Source organism: Heterodontus francisci, unplaced genomic scaffold (genome assembly GCF_036365525.1).
Source record: "Heterodontus francisci isolate sHetFra1 unplaced genomic scaffold, sHetFra1.hap1 HAP1_SCAFFOLD_896, whole genome shotgun sequence".
Taxonomy (NCBI): Eukaryota; Metazoa; Chordata; class Chondrichthyes; order Heterodontiformes; family Heterodontidae; genus Heterodontus; species Heterodontus francisci.
The window spans coordinates 25,498-48,678 of record NW_027140809.1 but is presented as its reverse complement, the minus strand read 5'-3'; the positions used below and the strand labels follow the sequence as shown (position 1 = coordinate 48,678).

The window sequence follows — 23,181 nt, the reverse complement described above, 5'->3', positions numbered from 1 at the left end:
GCAGTTTCTTCCTATCACAGACACAGCCAAGGCTATTAAAGTTTGAAGTCTCCCGGGAATTTTATAAACCCCCTGTTGGAGCAGGTTTCCAAACCGGCATTCGTTTCAATCCGGGTGCCCCACTCACAGAGCTCACTGGAATTGTGGGATGGGATAGGGATCAGATCCGAATGCATTGAATCTTCATGTCACAATGTTACTTTTGACATCTTCTTGGCTGCAACTTGCCCTTGTCGATCTGAGATTTGTCAGAGTTCGAGAGTGTGTTCTGCATGTCAGAAGCTGGATACAGAGTAAAGCTCCCTCGACACTGTCCTCCTGAAACACTCCCCAGGACAGGTACAGTACAGGGGTTAGATACAGAGTAAAGCTCCCTCTGCACTGTCCTCCATCAAACACTCCCAGGACAGGTACAGCACGGGGGTTAGATACAGAGTAAAGCTCCCTCTACACTGTCCCCATCAAACACTCCCCAGGACAGGTACAGTACGGGGGTTAGATACAGAGTAAAGCTCCCTCTACACTGTCCCCATCAAACACTCCCAGGACAGCTACAGTACGGGGGTTAGATACAGAGTAAAGCTCCCTCGACACTGTCCTCCTGAAACACTCCCCAGGACAGGTACAGTACAGGGGTTAGATACAGAGTAAAGCTCCCTCTACACTGTCCCCCATCATCAACTCCCAGGACAGGTACAGTACAGGGGTCAGATACAGAGTAAAGCTCCCTCTACACTGTCCCCCATCATCAACTCCCAGGACAGGTACAGTACAGGGGTTAGATGCAGAGTAAAGCTCCCTCTACACTGTCCCCATCAAACACTCCCAGGACAGGTACAGTACAGGGGTCAGATACAGAGTAAAGCTCCCTCTACACTGTCCCCCATCATCAACTCCCAGGACAGGTACAGTACAGGGGTTAGATGCAGAGTAAAGCTCCCTCTACACTGTCCCCATCAAACACTCCCAGGACAGGTACAGTACGGGGGTTAGATACAGAGTAAAGCTCCCTCTACACTGTCCCCATCAAACACTCCCCAGGACAGGTACAGTACGGGGGTTAGATACAGAGTAAAGCTCCCTCGACACTGTCCTCCTCAAACACTCCCCAGGACAGGTACAGTACGGGGGTTAGATACAGAGTAAAGCTCCCTCTACACTGTCCCCCATCAAACACTCCCCAGGACAGGTACAGTACGGGGGTTAGATACAGAGTAAAGCTCCCTCTACACTGTCCCCATCAAACACTCCCCAGGACAGGTACAGTACGGGGTTAGATACAGAGTAAAGCTCCCTCTACACTGTCCCCCATCAAACACTCCCCAGGACAGGTACAGTACGGGGGTTAGATACAGAGTAAAGCTCCCTCTACACTGTCCCCCATCAAACACTCCCCAGGACAGGTACAGCACGGGGTTAGATACAGAGTAAAACTCCCTCTACACTGTCCCCATCAAACACTCCCCAGGACAGGTACAGTACGGGGTTAGATACAGAGTAAAGCTCCCTCCACACTGTCTCCATCAAACACTCCCAGGACACGTACAGTACAGGGGTTAGATACAGAGTAAAGCTCCCTCTACACTGTCCCCATCAAACACTCCCCAGGACAGGGACAGCACTGGGATTGGCTGGCCTTAAAGCGACAGGCACCTTAGCAGGGAAGTATAGACTGAGTGAGAAAAGGCATAATGCTTCCGTAAACTGTTAGGAGCATCTCCAGTGGGGTGGTGCATGTATCATGTGGGAACTTCACTAAGGTTCCACAGGCTGACCAATTGCGTCTCTCTCCCCTGCCGCAGGCTCCCGCCAACGTGGAAAAGGCCCTGAGGATCTTCGCCCAACTCCTCAACAATAAAGTCTTCCTCTTGACCTTTGTGCGCACCCTGGAAGCCCAGCGAAGCTTTTCTATGCGGGATCGGGGGAACGTGGCCTCGCTGGTAATGACTGCCCTCCAGGGTAAGATGCAATACGCCACCGTAGTCCTCAAGCAGCTGCTGTCAGACCTGATCGAGAAGAACCTGGAGAACAAAAACCACCCGAAACTACTGCTGCGCAGGTCAGACCTCCATCACCCCTCCCTCCATCACCCCTCCCTCCATCACCCCTCCCTCCATCACCCCTCCTTCCAATCTCCCCTCCTTCCAATCTCCCCTCCTTCCAATCTCCCCTCCTTCCAATCTCCCCTTCTTCCAATCTCCCCTTCTTCCAATCTCCCCTCCTTCCAATCTCCCCTCCTTCCAATCTCCCCTCCTTCCAATCACCCCTCCTTCCAATCTCCCCTCCCTCCATCACCCCTTCTTCCAATCTCCCCTCCTTCCAATCTCCCCTCCTTCCAATCTCCCCTTCTTCCAATCTCCCCTTCTTCCAATCTCCCCTCCTTCCAATCTCCCCTTCTTCCAATCTCCCCTTCTTCCAATCTCCCCTCCCTCCATCACCCCTTCTTCCAATCTCCCCTTCTTCCAATCTCCCCTTCTTCCAATCTCCCCTCCTTCCAATCTCCCCTTCTTCCAATCTCCCCTTCTTCCAATCTCCCCTCCTTCCAATCTCCCCTCCTTCCAATCTCCCCTCCTTCCAATCTCCCCTCCTTCCAATCTCCCCTCCTTCCAATCTCCCCTTCTTCCAATCTCCCCTCCTTCCAATCTCCCCTCCTTCCAATCTCCCCTCCTTCCAATCACCCCTCCTTCCAATCTCCCCTCCCTCCATCACCCCTTCTTCCAATCTCCCCTTCTTCCAATCTCCCCTTCTTCCAATCTCCCCTCCTTCCAATCACCCCTCCTTCCAATCTCCCCTCCCTCCATCACCCCTCCTTCCAATCTCCCCTTCTTCCAATCTCCCCTTCTTCCAATCTCCCCTCCTTCCAATCTCCCCTCCTTCCAATCTCCCCTCCTTCCAATCACCCCTCCTTCCAATCTCCCCTCCCTCCATCACCCCTTCTTCCAATCTCCCCTCCTTCCAATCTCCCCTCCTTCCAATCTCCCCTCCTTCCAATCACCCCTCCTTCCAATCTCCCCTCCCTCCATCACCCCTTCTTCCAATCTCCCCTCCTTCCAATCTCCCCTCCTTCCAATCTCCCCTCCTTCCAATCTCCCCTTCCTCCATCACCCCTTCTTCCAATCTCCCCTTCTTCCAATCTCCCCTTCTTCCAATCTCCCCTCCTTCCAATCTCCCCTCCTTCCAATCTCCCCTCCTTCCAATCTCCCCTCCTTCCAATCACCCCTCCTTCCAATCTCCCCTTCTTCCATCACCCCTTCTTCCAATCACCCCTCCTTCCAATCTCCCCTTCTTCCAATCTCCCCTCCTTCCAATCTCCCCTCCTTCCAATCACCCCTCCTTCCAATCACCCCTCCTTCCAATCACCCCTCCTTCCAATCACCCCTCCTTCCAATCTCCCCTTCTTCCATCACCCCTTCTTCCATCACCCCTTCTTCCATCACCCCTTCTTCCATCACCCCTCCCTCCATCACCCCTCCCTCCATCACCCCTCCCTCCATCACCCCTTCTTCCAATCACCCCTCCTTCCAATCTCCCCTTCTTCCAATCTCCCCTCCTTCCAATCTCCCCTCCTTCCAATCACCCCTCCTTCCAATCTCCCCTCCTTCCAATCACCCCTCCTTCCAATCTCCCCTCCTTCCAATCACCCCTCCTTCCAATCTCCCCTCCTTCCAATCTCCCCTCCTTCCAATCTCCCCTCCCTCCATCACCCCTTCTTCCAATCACCCCTCCCTCCATCACCCCTCCTTCCAATCTCCCCTCCTTCCAATCTCCCCTCCTTCCAATCACCCCTCCTTCCAATCTCCCCTTCTTCCATCACCCCTTCTTCCAATCACCCCTCCTTCCAATCTCCCCTTCTTCCAATCTCCCCTCCTTCCAATCTCCCCTCCTTCCAATCACCCCTCCTTCCAATCACCCCTCCTTCCAATCACCCCTCCTTCCAATCACCCCTCCTTCCAATCTCCCCTTCTTCCATCACCCCTTCTTCCATCACCCCTTCTTCCATCACCCCTTCTTCCATCACCCCTCCCTCCATCACCCCTCCCTCCATCACCCCTCCCTCCATCACCCCTTCTTCCAATCACCCCTCCTTCCAATCTCCCCTTCTTCCAATCTCCCCTCCTTCCAATCTCCCCTCCTTCCAATCACCCCTCCTTCCAATCTCCCCTCCTTCCAATCACCCCTCCTTCCAATCTCCCCTCCTTCCAATCACCCCTCCTTCCAATCTCCCCTCCTTCCAATCTCCCCTCCTTCCAATCTCCCCTCCCTCCATCACCCCTTCTTCCAATCACCCCTCCCTCCATCACCCCTCCTTCCAATCTCCCCTCCCTCCATCACCCCTCCTTCCAATCTCCCCTTCTTCCAATCTCCCCTTCTTCCAATCTCCCCTCCTTCCAATCTCCCCTCCTTCCAATCTCCCCTCCTTCCAATCACCCCTCCTTCCAATCTCCCCTCCCTCCATCACCCCTTCTTCCAATCTCCCCTCCTTCCAATCTCCCCTCCTTCCAATCTCCCCTCCTTCCAATCACCCCTCCTTCCAATCTCCCCTCCCTCCATCACCCCTTCTTCCAATCTCCCCTTCTTCCAATCTCCCCTCCTTCCAATCTCCCCTCCTTCCAATCTCCCCTCCTTCCAATCTCCCCTTCCTCCATCACCCCTTCTTCCAATCTCCCCTTCTTCCAATCTCCCCTTCTTCCAATCTCCCCTCCTTCCAATCTCCCCTCCTTCCAATCTCCCCTCCTTCCAATCTCCCCTCCTTCCAATCACCCCTCCTTCCAATCTCCCCTTCTTCCATCACCCCTTCTTCCAATCACCCCTCCTTCCAATCTCCCCTTCTTCCAATCTCCCCTCCTTCCAATCTCCCCTCCTTCCAATCACCCCTCCTTCCAATCACCCCTCCTTCCAATCACCCCTCCTTCCAATCACCCCTCCTTCCAATCTCCCCTTCTTCCATCACCCCTTCTTCCATCACCCCTTCTTCCATCACCCCTTCTTCCATCACCCCTCCCTCCATCACCCCTCCCTCCATCACCCCTCCCTCCATCACCCCTTCTTCCAATCACCCCTCCTTCCAATCTCCCCTTCTTCCAATCTCCCCTCCTTCCAATCTCCCCTCCTTCCAATCACCCCTCCTTCCAATCTCCCCTCCTTCCAATCACCCCTCCTTCCAATCTCCCCTCCTTCCAATCACCCCTCCTTCCAATCTCCCCTCCTTCCAATCTCCCCTCCTTCCAATCTCCCCTCCCTCCATCACCCCTTCTTCCAATCACCCCTCCCTCCATCACCCCTCCTTCCAATCTCCCCTCCTTCCAATCTCCCCTCCTTCCAATCTCCCCTCCCTCCAATCTCCCCTCCCTCCAATCTCCACTCCCTCCAATCACCCCTTCTTCCAATCACCCCTCCCTCCATCTCCCCTCCCTCCATCTCCCCTCCCTCCATTCACCCCTCCCTCCATTCACCCCTCCCTCCATTCACCCCTCCTTCCATTCACCCCTCCCTCCATTCACCCCTCCCTCCATTCACCCCTCCCTCCATTCACCCCTCCCTCCATTCACCACTCCCTCCATTCACCTCTCCCTCCAATCTCCCATCCCTCCAATCTCCCATCCCTCCATCTCCCATCCCTCCATCTCCCATCCCTCCAATCACCCTTCCCTCCATTACCTTCCCTCCATTACCTTCCCTCCATTACCTTCCCTCCATTACCATCCCTCCATCTCCCATCCCTCCATCTCCCCTACCTCCATCTCCCCTACCTCCCTCTCCCCTCCCTCCAATCACCCTTCCCTCCAATCACCCTTCCCTCCAATCACCCTTCCCTCCAATCACCCTTGCCTCCATCTCCCCTGCCTCCATCTCCCCTGCCTCCATCTCCCCTGCCTCCATCTCCCCTGCCTCCATCTCCCCTCTCTCCATCTCCCCTCTCTCCATCTCCCCTCCCTCCAATCTCCCCTCCCTCCAATCTCCCCTCCCTCCAATCTCCCCTCCCTCCAATCACCCTTCCCTCCAATCACCCTTCCCTCCATCTCCCCTCCCTCCATCTCCCCTCCCTCCATCACCCCTCCCTCCATCACCCCTCCCTCCTTTCACTCCTCCCTACATTCACCCCTCCCTCCAATCACCCCTCCTTCCCCTCCCCGCCCTCCAAACACCCCTCCCTCCATCACCCCTCCCTCCAATCTCCCCTCCTTCCAATCACCCCTCCTTCCAATCACCCCTCCTTCCAATCTCCCCTCCCTCCAATCTCCCCTCCCTCCAATCTCCCCTCCCTCCAATCTCCCCTCCCTCCAATCTCCCCTCCTTCCAATCTCCCCTCCTTCCAATCTCCCCTCCTTCCAATCACCCCTCCTTCCAATCACCCCTCCTTCCAATCACCCCTCCTTCCAATCTCCCCTCCTTCCAATCTCCCCTCCTTCCAATCTCCCCTCCCTCCAATCTCCCCTCCCTCCAATCTCCCCTCCTTCCAATTTCCCCTCCTTCCAATCGCCCCTCCTTCCAATCTCCCCTCCCTCCAATCTCCCCTCCCTCCAATCTCCCCTCCCTCCAATCTCCCCTCCTTCCAATCTCCCCTCCTTCCAATCTCCCCTCCTTCCAATCTCCCCTTCTTCCAATCTCCCCACCCTCCAATCTCCCCTTCTTCCAATCTCCCCTTCTTCCAATCTCCCCTCCTTCCAATCTCCCCTCCTTCCAATTTCCCCTCCTTCCAATCGCCCCTCCTTCCAATCGCCCCTCCTTCCAATCTCCCCTCCCTCCAATCTCCCCTCCTTCCAATCTCCCCTCCTTCCAATCTCCCCTCCTTCCAATCTCCCCTTCTTCCAATCTCCCCACCCTCCAATCTCCCCTTCTTCCAATCTCCCCTTCTTCCAATCTCCCCTCCTTCCAATCTCCCCTCCTTCCAATCTCCCCTCCTTCCAATCACCCCTTCTTCCAATCACCCCTTCTTCCAATCTCCCCTCCTTCCAATCACCCCTTCTTCCAATCTCCCCTCCTTCCAATCACCCTTTCTTCCAATCTCCCCTCCTTCCAATCTCCCCTCCTTCCAATCTCCCCTCCTTCCAATCTCCCCTCCTTCCAATCTCCCCTCCTTCCAATCTCCCCTTCTTCCAATCACCCCTTCTTCCAATCACCCCTTCTTCCAATCACCCCTTCTTCCAATCACCCCTTCTTCCAATCTCCCCTCCTTCCAATCACCCCTTCTTCCAATCTCCCCTCCTTCCAATCACCCCTCCTTCCAATCACCCCTCCTTCCAATCTCCCCTCCTTCCAATCTCCCCTCCTTCCAATCACCCCTCCTTCCAATCTCCCCTCCTTCCAATCACCCCTCCTTCCAATCACCCCTCCCTCCATCACCCCTCCCTCCATCACCCCTCCCTCCATCACCCCTCCCTCCATCACCTCTCCCTCCATCACCTCTCCCTCAATCACCCCTCCCTCAATCACCCCTCCCTCAATCACCCCTCCCTCAATCACCTCTCCTTCCAATCACCCCTCCCTCCATCACCCCTCCTTCCAATCACCCCTTCTTCCAATCTCCCCTCTTTCCAATCTCCCCTCCTTCCAATCTCCCCTCCTTCCAATCACCCCTCCCTCCATCACCCCTCCCTCCATCACCCCTCCCTCCATCACCCCTCCCTCAATCACCCCTCCCTCAATCACCTCTCCTTCCAATCACCCCTCCCTCCATCACCCCTCCTTCCAATCACCCCTTCTTCCAATCTCCCCTCCTTCCAATCTCCCCTCCTTCCAATCTCCCCTCCTTCCAATCTCCCCTCTTTCCAATCTCCCCTCCTTCCAATCTCCCCTCCTTCCAATCACCCCTCCCTCCATCACCCCTCCTTCCAATCACCCCTCCTTCCAATCACCCCTCCTTCCAATCACCCCTCCTTCCAATCACCCCTCCCTCCATCACCCCTCCCTCCATCACCCCTCCCTCCATCACCCCTCCCTCCATCACCCCTCCCTCCATCACCCCTCCTTCCAATCACCCCTTCTTCCAATCACCCCTTCTTCCATCACCCCTTCTTCCATCACCCCTTCTTCCATCACCCCTTCTTCCAATCTCCCCTCCTTCCAATCTCCCCTCCTTCCAATCTCCCCTCCCTTCCAATCTCCCCTCCCTTCCATCTCCCCTCCCTTCCATCTCCCCTCCCTTCCATCTCCCCTCCCTTCCATCTCCCCTCCCTTCCATCTCCCCTCCCTCCATCTCCCCTCCCTCCATTTCGCCTCCCTCCATCACGCCTCCCTCCATCACGCCTCCCTCCATCACGCCTCCCTCCAATCTCCCCTCCCTCCAATCTCCCCTCCCTCCAATCTCCCCTCCCTCCAATCTCCCATCCCTCCAATCTCCCATCCCTCCAATCTCCCATCCCTCCATCTCCCATCCCTCCATCTCCCATTCCTCCATCTCCCATCCCTCCAATCACCCTTCCCTCCATCTCCCATCCCTCCATCTCCCATCCCTCCATCTCCCATCCCTCCATCTCCCCTCCCTCCAATCTCCCCTCCCTCCAATCACCCTTCCCTCCAATCACCCTTCCCTCCATCTCCCCTGCCTCCATCTCCCCTCTCTCCATCTCCCCTCTCTCCATCTCCCCTCTCTCCATCTTCCGTCCCTCCATCTCCCTTCCCTCCAATCACCCTTCGCTCCAATCACCCTTCGCTCCAATCACCCTTCGCTCCAATCACCCTTCCCTCCAATCACCCTTCCCTCCATCTCCCTTCCCTCCATCACCCCTCCCTCCATCACCCCTCCCTCCAATCAACCCTCCCTCCAATCTCCTCTCCCTCCAATCTCCCCTCTCTCTAATCACCCCTCCTTCCCCTCCCCTCCCTCCAATCACCCCCTCCCTCCAATCACCCTTTCCCTCCAATCTCCCCTCTCTCTAATCACCCCTCCTTCCCCTCCCCTCCCTCCAATCACCCCCTCCCTCCAATCACCCTTTCCCTCCAATCACCCTTTCCCTCCAATCTCCCCTCCTTCCATCACCCCTCCCTCCAATCAACCCTCCCTCCAATCTCCTCTCCCTCCAATCTCCCCTCTCTCTAATCACCCCTCCTTCCCCTCCCCTCCCTCCAATCAACCCTCCCTCCAATCTCCTCTCCCTCCAATCTCCCCTCTCTCTAATCACCCCTCCTTCCCCTCCCCTCCCTCCAATCACCCCCTCCCTCCAATCACCCTTTCCCTCCAATCACCCTTTCCCTCCAATCTCCCCTCCTTCCATCACCCCTCCCTCCAATCTCCCCTCCTTCCAATCTCTTCTCCTTTCAATCTCCCCTCGCTCCAATCACCCCTCGCTCCAATCACCCCTCGCTCCAATCTCCCCTCCCTCCATCTCCCCTCCCTCCATTCACCCCTCCCTCCGTTCCCCCGTCCCCCCATCCCTCCATTCCCCGCCCGTCCCTCCATTCCCCACCCGTCCCTCCATTCCCCCCCGTCCTTCCATTCCCGTCTCCCGTCTGACCCTCCCTGCTGACCCTCCCTCCTGACCCTCCCTCCTGACCCTCCCAACATTCCCCACTCCCACTCTTGCCTCTGTCCTCGAGTCCCAACCACAGAAATAGGAGCAAGAAAGAAAGATCCTGCATTTCTGTAGTGCCTGTCACCACCTCAAAACGTCCCAAAGCGTCTCACAGGCAATGAAGGAGTTTCCAATTGTAGATGCTGTTCAAATAGAATCACAGAATAATACAGTGCAGAAGAGGCCCTTCGGCCCATCGAGTCTGCACTGATTCATTAAAGACACCTGACCTGTCTACCTAATCCCATTTGCCAGCACTTGGCCCATAGCCTTGAATGTTATGACGTGCCAAGTGCTCATCCAGGTACTTTTTAAAGGATGTGAGGCAACCCGCCTCTACCACCCTCCCAGGCAAGGCATTCCAGACCGTCACCACCCTCTGGGTAAAAAAAGTTCTTCCTCAAATCCCCCTTAAACCTCCCGCCCCTCACTTTAAACTTGTGACTCCTCGTAACTGACCCTTCAACTAAGGGGAACAGCTGCTCCCTATCCACCCTGTCCATGCCCCTCATAATCTTGTACACCTCGATCAGGTCACCCCTCAGTCTTCTCTGCTCCAGTGAAAACAACCCAAGCCTATCCAACCTCTCTTCATAGTTTAAATGTTCCATCCCAGGCAACATCCTGGTGAATCGCCTCTGCACCCCCTCCAATGCAATCACATCCTTCCTATAATGTGCCGACCAGAATTGCACACAGTACTCCAGCTGTGGCCTTATCAAAGTTCTATACAACTCCAACATGACCTCCCTGCTTTTTCAATCGAGGCATAGATTACAAAAGGCAAGTGTTCCATATGCCTTTTTCACCACCCTATTAACCTGCCCTTCTGCCTTCAGAGATCTATGGACAAACAGGCCAAGGTCCCTTTGTTCCTCGGAACTTTCCAGTGTCAGGTCTTTCACTGAATACTTCCGTGTCACATTACTCCTTCCAAAGTGTATCACCTCACACTTTTCAGGGTTAAATTCCATCTGCCACTTTTCTGCCCATTTGACCATCCCGTCTATATCTTCCTGTAACCTAAGACACTCAACCTCACTGTTAACCACTCGGCCAATCTTTGTGTCATCTGCGAACTTACTGATCCTACCCCCCACATAGCCATCTATGTCGTTTATATAAATGACAAACAATAGGGTACCCAGCACAGATCCCTGTGGTACGCCACTGGACACTGGCTTCCAGTCACTAAAACAGCTGTCTGTCATCACTCTCTGTCTCCTACAGCTAAGCCAATTTTGAATCCACCTTATCAAGTTACCCTGTATCCCATGTGCATTTGCTTTCTTGATAAGTCTCCCATGTGGGACCTTGTCAAAGGCTTTGCTGAAATCCCTGTAAACTACATCAACTGCACTACCCTCATCTACACACCTGGTCACATGCTTAAAAAATTCAATCAAATTTGTTAGGCATGGCCTCCCTCTGACAAAGCCATGCTGACTATTCCTAATCAAATTTTGCCTCTCCAAGTGGAGATGGATTCTCTCCTTCAGAATTTTCTCCAATAGTTTCCCTACCACTGACGTGAGACTCACTGGTCTGTCGTTCCCTGGCTTATCTCGACAACACATTTCGGAAACACAACAGTCAAATTGTGCACAGCAAGATCCCATAAACATCTGTTTTAGTGATGTTGGTTTTGAGATAAATATTGGCCTCAGGACACCCGGGAGAACTCACCCCCCGCCCCCACTCCGCTCTTCGTCCAATCATGAACGAGGGACGTTTTACATCCACCTGCGAGGGCAGACGGGGGCCTCGGGTTTATCGCCACATCCTGAAAGATGGACCCTCCGACAGTGCGGATCTCCCTCGGTACTGACCCTCCGACAGTGTGGCGCTCCCTCGGTACTGACCCTCCGACAGTGCGGTGCTCCCTCGGTACTGACCCTCCGACAGTGCGGTGCTCCCTCGGTACTGACCCTCCGACAGTGCGGATCTCCCTCGGTACTGACCCTCCGACAGTGCGGATCTCCCTCGGTACTGACACTCCCGAAAGTGCGGATCTCCCTCGGGACTGACCCTCCGACAGTGCGGATCTCCCTCGGTACTGACCCTCCGACAGTGCGGCACTCCCTCGGTACTGACCCTCCGACAGTGCGGCACTCCCTCGGTACTGACCCTCCGACAGTGCGGAGCTCCCTCAGTACTGACCCTCCGACAGTGCGGATCTCCCTCGGTACTGACCCTCCGACAGTGCGGCGCTCCCTCAGTACTGACCCTCCGACAGTGCGGATCTCCCTCGCTACTGACCCTCCGACAGTGCGGATCTCCCTCGCTACTGACCCTCCGACAGTGCGGATCTCCCTCGCTACTGACCCTCCGACAGTGCGGATCTCCCTCGCTACTGACCCTCCGACAGTGCGGATCTCCCTCGCTACTGACCCTCCGACAGTGCAGATCTCCCTCGCTACTGACCCTCCGACAGTGCGGATCTCCCTCGGTACTGACCCTCCGACAGTGCGGCGCTCCCTCGGTACTGACCCTTCGACAGTGCGGATCTCCCTCAGTACTGACCCTTCGACAGTGCGGCACTCCCTCGGTACTGACCCTCCGACAGTGCGGATCTCCCTCGGTACTGACCCTCCGACAGTGCGGCGCTCCCTCGGTACTGACCCTCTGACAGCGTGGCGCTCCCTCAGTACTGACCCTCCGACAGTGCGGCGCTCCCTCGGTACTGACCCTCCGACAGCGTGGCACTCCCTCAGTACTGACCCTCCGACAGCGCGGCACTCCCTCAGTACTGACCCTCCGAAAGTGCGGCACTCCCTCAGTACTGACCCTCCGACAGTGCGGCGCTCCCTCAGTACTGACCCTCCGACAGTGCGGCGCTCCCTCAGTACTGACCCTCCGACAGTGCGGCGCTCCCTCAGTACTGACCCTCCGACAGTGCGGCACTCCCTCAGTACTGACCCTCCGACAGTGGGACTCGAACCCACAAACTTCTGACTCAGAAGTTTGAGAGTTTCCCACTGAGCCACAGCTAACACCTGAGGAGGCCATTCGGCCCCTCGATCCTGCACCCCCCCCCCCATTCAACATGATCACGGCTGATCTTCTATCTCAATCCCACATTCCCATCCCATCCCTTGATTCCCTCAGTGCCCGAAAATCCATCGATCTCAGTCTGGAATATGCTCAACGAGGGAGCAGCCACAGCTCCCTGGGGGAGAGAATTCCAAAGATTCACAACCCTCCGAGTGAAGAAATTTCTCCCCATCTAAGTCCGAAATGACCGACCCCTTATCCTGAGACTGTGACCCCAGTGTTCCAGACTCTCCAGCCGGGGAGTGGGGGGGAAACAGCCTCTCAGTATCTACCCTGTCAAACCCCTCTCAGAATGTTATCCTGAGACTGTGACCCCCGTGTTCGAGACTCTCCAGCCGGGGAGTGGGGGTGGGGGGGAAAACAGCCTCTCAGTATCTACCCTGTCAAACCCCTCTCAGAATTTTATACCTTTCAATGTGATCACCTCCAGCAGGTTGGTTTGGTTGGGTATTGCCCCAGGCAGTGTGTGTGCTTCATGGGTGTTTGGGGCTGGACTGATGTTGAGCATTTCTAACCATTCTGTGTACAATTTGTTTCAGGACTGAGTCAGTGGCTGAGAAGATGTTGACAAATTGGTTCACGTTTCTGCTGTACCGATTCCTGAAGGTAGGAGGCTCCACTTGCACTCAACTCCCTCCCTCGCCCTCGTCCTCCCTTCTGCCTCTTTGCTCAACCCAATGTCCCAACTCGCCCATCAACCCCGCACCACCTCGCACACTGTTCTCTGACGTACACTGCACCCGGTTCCAGCAATACTATCAGCACTTCAGTGTCAAACCCCCTCTTCTTCGTTTTCAAATCCCTCCACGGCCTCACCCCCCTCCCTATCTCTGTAACCTCCTCCAGCCCCTCCAACCCTCCCTATCTCTGTAACCTCCTCCAGCCCCTCAACCCTCCCTATCTCTGTAACCTCCTCCAGCCCCTCAACCCTCCCTATCTCTGTAACCTCCTCCAGCCCGGACCCCCCTCCCTATCTCTGTAACCTCCTCCAGCCCCTCAACCCTCCCTATCTCTGTAACCTCCTCCAGCCCCTACAACCCTCCCTATCTCTGTAACCTCCTCCAGCCCCTCAACCCTCCCTATCTCTGTAACCTCCTCCAGCCCCTCAACCCTCCCTATCTCTGTAACCTCCTCCAGTCCCTCCAACCCTCCCTATCTCTGTAACCTCCTCCAGCCCCTCAACCCTCCCTATCTCTGTAACCTCCTCCAGCCCGGACCCCCCTCCCTATCTCTGTAACCTCCTCCAGCCCCTCAACCCTCCCTATCTCTGTCACCTCCTCCAGCCCCTACAACCCTCCCTATCTCTGTAACCTCCTCCAGCCCCTCAACCCTCCCTATCTCTGTAACCTCCTCCAGCCCGGACCCCCCTCCCTATCTCTGTAACCTCCTCCAGCCCCTACAACCCTCCCTATCTCTGTAACCTCCTCCAGTCCCTACAACCCTCCCTATCTCTGTAACCTCCTCCAGCCCCTACAACCCTCCCTATCTCTGTAACCTCCTCCAGCCCCTACAACCCTCCCTATCTCTGTAAACTCCTCCAGCCCCTACAACCCTCCCTATCTCTGTAACCTCCTCCAGTCCCTACAACCCTCCCTATCTCTATAACCTCCTCCAGCCCCTCCAACCCTCCCTATCTCTGTAACCTCCTCCAGCCCCTCCAACCCTCCCTATCTCTGTAACCTCCTCCAGCCCCTACAACTCACCCTATCTCTGTAACTTCCTCCAGCCCCTACAACCCTCCCTATCTCTGTAACCTCCTCCAGCCCCTACAACCCTCCCTATCTCTGTAACCTCCTCCAGCCCGGACACCCCTCCCTATCTCTGTAACCTCCTCCAGCCCCTACAACCCTCCCTATCTCTGTAACCTCCTCCAGCCCGGACACCCCTCCCTATCTCTGTAACCTCCTCCAGCTCCTACAACCCTCCCTGTCTCTGTAACCTCCTCCAGCCCCTACAGTCCTCCCTATCTCTGTAACCTCCTCCAGCCCCTACAACCCTCCGAGATCTCTGCCCTCCTCCAATTCCGGCCTCTTGACCATCCCCCGATTCCCATCGCTCCACCATTGACGGCCGTGTTTTTTCCTTGTATAATTCCCCCTTAATGGAGGGCTGAGTGTCTGAGGTGAGGAGTGTTTCCCGTGGCTGATCCCCTCTGGCACTGGGTGAATTAATTGTTGTCAGAATTGGTCGGGGGCCAGAGGCAGGGAACTTCTGGTTGAGGTTGTGTGAAGTGACACCCGGTTCCGTGTCGTGACCCACTGGGGCAGCAGCTGCTCTTAGTGCCTGAGCCCAAACCCAGGGCCAATCACCTCCCTCGTCCATCACGGAGACGGCGACTAGATGAATGGTTTCGCATGCCTGCGGTCTATCTGCCGCCAAGGTAGAATTGGACAGCGTGAATCTGTGATCGGTGATTTGGGGGCGGGACCTACGCGTCATGCGTGTGGGGACCAGAATGGCATCTGCTGCACACGTGCACACCTTTGTGGGGGGTTGAAGGGGTGGGAGATGGGTGTCGGGCCAGATGCCGTGTTGGTGAGGGGGTTAGCGGGGGACGAGTGTTGCAGTTGGTGCCATTTAAACAGCCATTCACTGACCTTCAGCACTTGCGTCAGCTCATTCAGTTTCCTGTGCCACTGCATCCAGGTCTTCAGGCCTTGACATCCGTGTCCTCCACAGCTACCTGCTCCCTCGGCTTTCTGAGCCTATGTATGGAAAGCCCCTCGGCCCACTTAACCATCTCAACTGAGGGCAATGCCCTGGAGTTTGAAGAATGAGAGGTGATCACATTGAATGGTATAAAATTCGGAGAGGGGTTTGACAGGGTAGATACTGAGAGGCTGTTTCCCCGCCCCCCACCCCCACTCCCCGGCTGGAGAGTCTCGAACACGGGGGTCACAGTCTCAGGATAAGGGGTCGGTCATTTCGGACTGAGATGGGGAGACATTTCTTCACTCGGAGGGTTGTGAATCTTTGGAATTCTCTCCCCCCAGAGAACTGTGGATGCTCCAACATTGAGTATATTCCAGACTGAGATCGATGAATTTTCAGGCACTGGGGGATTCGAGGGATGGGACGGGAATGTGGAAGTTGAGGTAGATCAGCCATGGTCGTATTGAATGGGGGAGTAGGCTCGAGGGGTCGAATGGCCCACTCTGAGTCCCTCTGGTGACCGATCCTCCCGCCACTGGGAACAGTTTCTCCTGATTTCCTCCATCAAAACCCTTCCTGGTTTTGAACGCCCCGATTAAATCTCCCCCTTAACCTTCTCTGCCCTGAGGAGAACAATCCCAGCTTCTCCCAGTCTCTCCGCATTAACTGAAGTCCCTCATCCCTGGGACCGTTCCGGTAAATCTCCTCCGCACCCTCCCCGAGGCCTCGAAATCCTTCCTGAAGTGTGGGGCCTGGATTCGGCTGCAGTCCTGCAGCTGGGCTCTGCCCCCAGTGTTGTTGCCCTGATGTGATATTTTCTGATGCAGGAGTGTGTGGGGGAGCCACTGTTCATGCTGTACTGCGCCATCAAACAACAGATGGAAAAGGGACCCATTGATTCCATCACTGGGGAGGCCCGATATTCCCTCAGCGAAGACAAATTGATCCGACAACAGATTGATTACAAGATGCTGGTGAGTCCTTTCAAACCTCATGTTAAACTTCTCCCAATTAACTTGTACACAGGAACAGGAGGAGGCCATTCAGTCTGTCTTCTCCAAACTCCATCCACCCACTTTCACTCCATAATTCTGTAATACCCATGTCCGGCGAAAATCTATCAGTCTGATATAAAATGATTAACCGAGCCAGGATCGGCTGCTGTTTGCAATCGAGAGAGGTTCCACACTTTGTGTCAGGAAGTGTTTACGAACTTCTGTCCTGAATGTCCTGCCTCGGAGTTTAAGGTTACACCTCCCCAGCTCCACCACCCATTCCCCCACCGCCTCACTCCCTGCCCACGCCATTGGCCGAGACTTACCGCCCCGCACCCCCCCACCAGGGATTCTTCCTTCCATCACTAGGTGGCACCATTGCCACATGGAGGCACCAACAGACCTCAGTCAGCCTGTTACAACAAACATCCCTCATAGAGTCACTGTCGGAGGGTCATTGCCGAGGGAGCGCCACTCTGTCGGAGGGTCAGTACTGAGGGAGCGCCACTCTGTCGGAGGGTCAGTACTGAGGGAGCGCCGCACTGTCGGAGGGTCAGCACTGAGGGAGCGCCACACTGTCGGAGGGTCAGTACTGAGGGAGCGCCACACTGTCGGAAAGTCAGTACTGAGGGAGCGCCGCACTGTCGGAGGGTCAGTTCTGAGGGAGTGCCGCACTATCACAGGGTCAGTACTGAGGGAGCGCCGCACTGTCGGAGGGTCAGTACTGAGGGAGCGCCACTCTGTCGGAGGGTCAGTACTGAGGGAGCGCCACTCTGTCGGAGGGTCAGTACTGAGGGAGCGCCGCACTGTCGGAGGGTCAGTACTGAGGGAGCGCCACTCTGTCGGAGGGTCATTGCCAAGGGAGCGCCACTCTGTCGGAGGGTCAGTACTGAGGGAGCTCCGCACTGTCGGAGGGTCAGTACTGAGGGAGCTCCACACTGTCGGAGGGTCAGTACTGAGGGAGCGCCGCACTGTCGGAGGGTCAGTACTGAGGGAGCTCCGCACTGTCGCAGGGTCAGTACTGAGGGAGGGCCGCACTGTCAGAGGGTCAGTACTGAGGGAGTGCTGCACTGTTGGATGTGCCATCTTTCAGGATGGGACGTTAAACCCAAGGCCCCTGTCTGCCCTCTCGGGTGGAAGTATAAGATCTCACGGCCACTATTTGAAGAAGAGTGGGGGGGAGGAGGTGGGGGAGGAGTTGGGGGAGAGGAGTGGAGGGGAGGAGGTGGGAGAGGTGTTCTCCCCGGGGGTCCTGCAGCCAATATTTATCCCTGAACCAACATCCCTAAAAGAGTTGATCAGGTCATCATCAGATTGTTATTTGTGGAATCTTGCTGTGCACTAATTAGTTTAGTTTAGTTTAGAGTTTAGTTTAGAGATACAGCACTGAAACAGGCCCTTCGGCCCACCGAGTCTGTGCCGACCATCAACCACCCGTTTACACTAATCCTACACTAATCCCATATTCCTATCACATCCCCACCTATCCCTATATATTTCCCTACCACCTACCTATACTAGGGGCAATTTCTAATGGCCAATTTACCTATCAACCTGCAAGTCTTTGGCATGTGGGAGGAAACCGGAGCACCCGGAGGAAACCCACGCAGACACAGGGAGAACTTGCAAACTCCACACAGGCAGTGCCTGGAATTGAACCCGGGTCGCTGGAGCTGTGAGGCTGCGGTGCTAACCACTGCGCCACTGTGCCGCCCCTGCTGCGTTTCCGACATGACAACAGTGACGGGACATTAAATCCCCTCCTTTGTGAGGTGCTCTGGGGTGTCCTGCAGTGGTGAAAGGCGCTGGAGAGATGCAGAGTTTATTTTTTGCCTCATGTCTTTTTCTGGTCTTCGCAGACACTGACCTGCATCTGTCCTGAGAATGAAAACGCCACACAGATCCCAGTGAAGCTGCTGAACTGTGACACCATCACCCAGGTTAAGGACAAGCTACTTGATGCAATTTACAAAGGAGTTCCCTATTCCCAGCGACCCAAGGCGGAGGACATGGATCTGGGTATGTTGCAGTGTGACACACACACAGCTTTCCCCCGCTGTGCGATTATCTGCACACACAGACACACGTGACTGCAGACAGCAGCAATCAGCCTGATGTAACCACCCTCTCAAATAACCCAGACAGAGCTCCCCACCATTGCATTCAAGAAGGCAGCTCACCACCACCTTCCCAAGGGGCAATTAGGGATGGGCAATAAATGCCAGCTTTTACCAGAGACGCCCGCCTAAAATCACAGAGTTATTACAGAACAGAAGGAGCACATTCGGCCCGTCATGTCCGTACTGGCTCTCTGCAAGACCAACTCACCCACATCCAGTCCCCCGCCCCTTCCCCATAGCCCTACAAATGGTTACTTTTCAGATAATTATCCAATTCTCTTCTGAAAGCCCCGATTGAACCTGCCTCCACCACACTCTCAGACAGTGCATTCCAGATCCTAAACACTCACTGAACCTGCCTCCACCACACTCTCAGACAGTGCATTCCAGATCCTAAACACACACTGAACCTGCCTCCACCACACTCTCAGACAGTGCATTCCAGATCCTAAACACTCACTGAACCTGCCTCCACCACACTCTCAGACAGTGCATTCCAGATCCTAAACACTCACTGAACCTGCCTCCACCACACTGTCAGACAGTGCATTCCAGATCCTAAACACTCACTGAACCTGCCTCCATCACACTCTCAGACAGTGTATTCCACATCCTAAACACTCACTGAACCTGCCTCCACCGCACTCTCAGACAGTGCATTCCAGATCCTAAACACTCACTGAACCTGCCTCCACCACACTCTCAGACAGTGCATTCCAGATCCTAAACACTCACTGAACCTGCCTCCATCACACTCTCAGACAGTGTATTCCACATCCTAAACACTCACTGAACCTGCCTCCACCGCACTCTCAGACAGTGCATTCCAGATCCTAAACACTCACTGAACCTGCCTCCACCACACTCTCAGACAGTGCATTCCAGATCCTAAACACTCACTGAACCTGCCTCCACCACACACTCAGACAGTGCATTCCAGATCCTAAACACTCACTGAACCTACCTCCACCACACTCTCAAACAGTGCATTCCAGATCCTAAACACACACTGAACCTGCCTCCACCACACTCTCAGACAGTGTATTCCAGATCCTAAACACACACTGAACCTGCCTCCATCACACTCTCAGACAGTGTATTCCAGATCCTAAACACACACTGAACCTGCCTCCACCACACTCTCAGACAGTGCACTCAAGATCCTAAACACTCACTGAACCTGCCTCCACCACACTCTCAGATAGTGCATTCCAGATCCTAAACACTGACTGAACCTGCCTCCACCACACTCTCAGACAGTGCATTCCAGATCCTAAACACTCACTGAACCTGCCTCCACCACACTGTCAGACAGTGCATTCCAGATCCTAAACACTCACTGAACCTGCCTCCACCACACTCTCAGACAGTGCACTCCAGATCCTAAACACTCACTGAACCTGCCTCCACCACACTCTCAGACAGTGCATTCCAGATCCTAAACACTCACTGAACCTGCCTCCACCACACTCTCAGACAGTGCATTCCAGATCCTAAACACTCACTGAACCTGCCTCCATCACACTCTCAGATAGTGCATTCCAGATCCTAAACACTCACTGAACCTGCCTCCACCACACTCTCAGACAGTGCATTCCAGATCCTAAACACTCACTGAACCTGCCTCCACCACACTCTCAGACAGTGCGCTCCAGATCCTAAACACACACTGAACCTGCCTCCACCACACTCTCAGACAGTGCATTCCAGGTCCTAAACACTCACTGAACCTGCCTCCACCACACTGTCAGACAGTGCATTCCAGATCCTAAACACTCACTGAACCTGCCTCCATCACACTCTCAGACAGTGTATTCCAGATCCTAAACACTCACTGAACCTGCCTCCACCACACTCTCAGACAGTGCATTCCAGATCCTAAACACTCACTGAACCTGCCTCCACCACACTCTCAGACAGTACATTCCAGATCCTAAACACTCACTGAACCTGCCTCCACCACACTCTCAGACAGTGCATTCCAGATCCTAAACACTCACTGAACCTGCCTCCATCGCACTCTCAGACAGTGCATTCCAGATCCTAAACACTCACTGAACCTGCCTCCACCACACTCTCAGACAGTGCATTCCAGATCCTAAACACACACTGAATCTGCCTCCACCACACTCTCAGACAGAGCATTCCAGATCCTAAACACACACTGAACCTGCCTCCACCACACTCTCAGACAGTGCATTCCAGATCCTAAACACTCACTGAACCTGCCTCCACCACACTCTCAGATAGTGCATTCCAGGTCCTAAACACACACTGAACCTGCCTCCACCACACTCTCAGACAGTGCATTCCAGATCCTAAACACTCACTGAACCTGCCTCCACCATACTCTCAGATAGTGCATTCCAGATCCTAAACACTCACTGAACCTGCCTCCACCACACTCTCAGATAGTGCATTCCAGATCCTAAACACACACTGAACCTGCCTCCACCACCCTCTCAGACAGTATATTCCAGATCCTAAACACTCACTGAACCTGCCTCCACCACCCTCTCAGACAGTGCATTCCAGATCCTAAACACTCACTGAACCTGCCTCCATCACACTCTCAGACAGTGTATTCCAGATCCTAAACACACACTGAACCTGCCTCCACCGCACTCTCAGACAGTGTATTCCACATCCTAAACACTCACTGAACCTGCCTCCACCGCACTCTCAGACAGTGTATTCCAGATCCTAAACACTCACTGAACCTGCCTCCATCGCACTCTCAGACAGTGTATTCCAGATCCTAAACACTCACTGAACCTGCCTCCACCACACTCTCAGACAGTGTATTCCAGATCCTAAACACACACTGAACCTGCCTCCACCGCACTCTCAGACAGTGTATTCCACATCCTAAACACTCACTGAACCTGCCTCCACCACACTCTCAGACAGTGCATTCCAGATCCTAAACACTCACTGAACCTGCCTCCATCGCACTCTCAGACAGTGCATTCCAGATCCTAAACACTCACTGAACCTGCCTCCACCACACTCTCAGACACTGCATTCCAGATCCTAAACACTCACTGAACCTGCCTCCACCACACTCTCAGACAGTGCATTCCAGATCCTAAACACTCACTGAACCTGCCTCCACCACACTCTCAGACAGTGCATTCCAGATCCTAAACACTCACTGAACCTGCCTCCACCACACTCTCAGACAGTACATTCCAGATCCTAAACACACACTGAACCTGCCTCCACCACACTCTCAGATAGTGCATTCCGGATCCTAAACACTCACTGAACCTGCCTCCATCACACTCTCAGACAGTGTATTCCAGATCCTAAACACACACTGAACCTGCCTCCACCGCACTCTCAGACAGTGTATTCCACATCCTAAACACTCACTGAACCTGCCTCCACCGCACTCTCAGACAGTGCATTCCAGATCCTAAACACTCACTGAACCTGCCTCCACCACACTCTCAGATAGTGCATTCCAGATCCTAAACACTCACTGAACCTGCCTCCACCACACTCTCAGACAGTGCATTCCAGATCCTAAACACACACTGAACCTGCCTCCACCACACTCTCAGATAGTGCATTCCGGATCCTAAACACTCACTGAACCTGCCTCCATCACACTCTCAGACAGTGTATTCCAGATCCTAAACACACACTGAACCTGCCTCCACCGCACTCTCAGACAGTGTATTCCACATCCTAAACACTCACTGAACCTGCCTCCACCGCACTCTCAGACAGTGTATTCCAGATCCTAAACACACACTGAACCTGCCTCCACCGCACTCTCAGACAGTGTATTCCACATCCTAAACACTCACTGAACCTGCCTCCACCGCACTCTCAGACAGTGCATTCCAGATCCTAAACACTCACTGAACCTGCCTCCACCGCACTCTCAGACAGTGTATTCCAGATCCTAAACACTCACTGAACCTGCCTCCACCATACTCTCAGACAGTGCATTCCAGATCCTAAACACTCACTGAACCTCCCTCCACCACACTCTCAGACAGTGTATTCCAGATCCTAAACACTCACTGAACCTGCCTCCACCACACTCTCAGACAGTGCATTCCAGATCCTAAACACTCACTGAACCTGCCTCCACCACACTCTCAGACAGTGCATTCCAGATCCTAAACACTCACTGAACCTGCCTCCACCACACTCTCAGACAGTGCATTCCAGATCCTAAACACTCACTGAACCTGCCTCCAACACACTCTCAGACAGTGCATTCCAGATCCTAAACACTCACTGAACCTGCCTCCACCACACTCTCAGACAGTGCATTCCAGATCCTAAACACTCACTGAACCTGCCTCCACCACACTCTCAGACAGTGCATTCCAGATCCTAAACACTCACTGAACCTGCCTCCACCACACTCTCAGGCAGTGCATTCCAGATCCTAAACACTCACTGAACCTGCCTCCACCACACTCTCAGACAGTGCATTCCAGATCCTAAACACACACTGAACCTGCCTCCACCACACTCTCAGACAGTGCATTCCAGGTCCTAAACACTCACTGAACCTGCCTCCACCACACTCTCAGACAGTGCATTCCAGATCCTAAACACACACTGAACCTGCCTCCACCACACTCTCAGGCAGTGCATTCCAGATCCTAAACACTCACTGAACCTGCCTCCACCACACTCTCAGACAGTGCATTCCAGATCCTAAACACTCACTGAACCTGCCTCCACCACACTCTCAGACAGTGCATTCCAGGTCCTAAACACTCACTGAACCTGCCTCCACCACACTCTCAGACAGTGCATTCCAGATCCTAAACACTCACTGAATCTGCCTCCACCACACTCTCAGACAGTGCATTCCAGATC

The 23,181-nt window shown here is 54.6% G+C and overlaps 1 protein-coding gene across 1 annotated transcript in view; it reads left to right on the top strand.

The window, feature by feature from the left end:
- Positions 1-23,181, top strand: part of LOC137361212 (plexin A3-like) — a gene marked incomplete at both ends in the record, with an annotated part of 270,436 nt that overhangs the window by 223,852 nt on the left and 23,403 nt on the right. The window contains 4 exons of the mRNA XM_068026127.1: positions 1,803-2,059; positions 13,106-13,172; positions 16,046-16,192; positions 18,073-18,232. Coding sequence (XP_067882228.1) covers positions 1,803-2,059; positions 13,106-13,172; positions 16,046-16,192; positions 18,073-18,232 — 631 coding nt within the window. The remainder of the gene's footprint in view (positions 1-1,802; positions 2,060-13,105; positions 13,173-16,045; positions 16,193-18,072; positions 18,233-23,181) is intronic.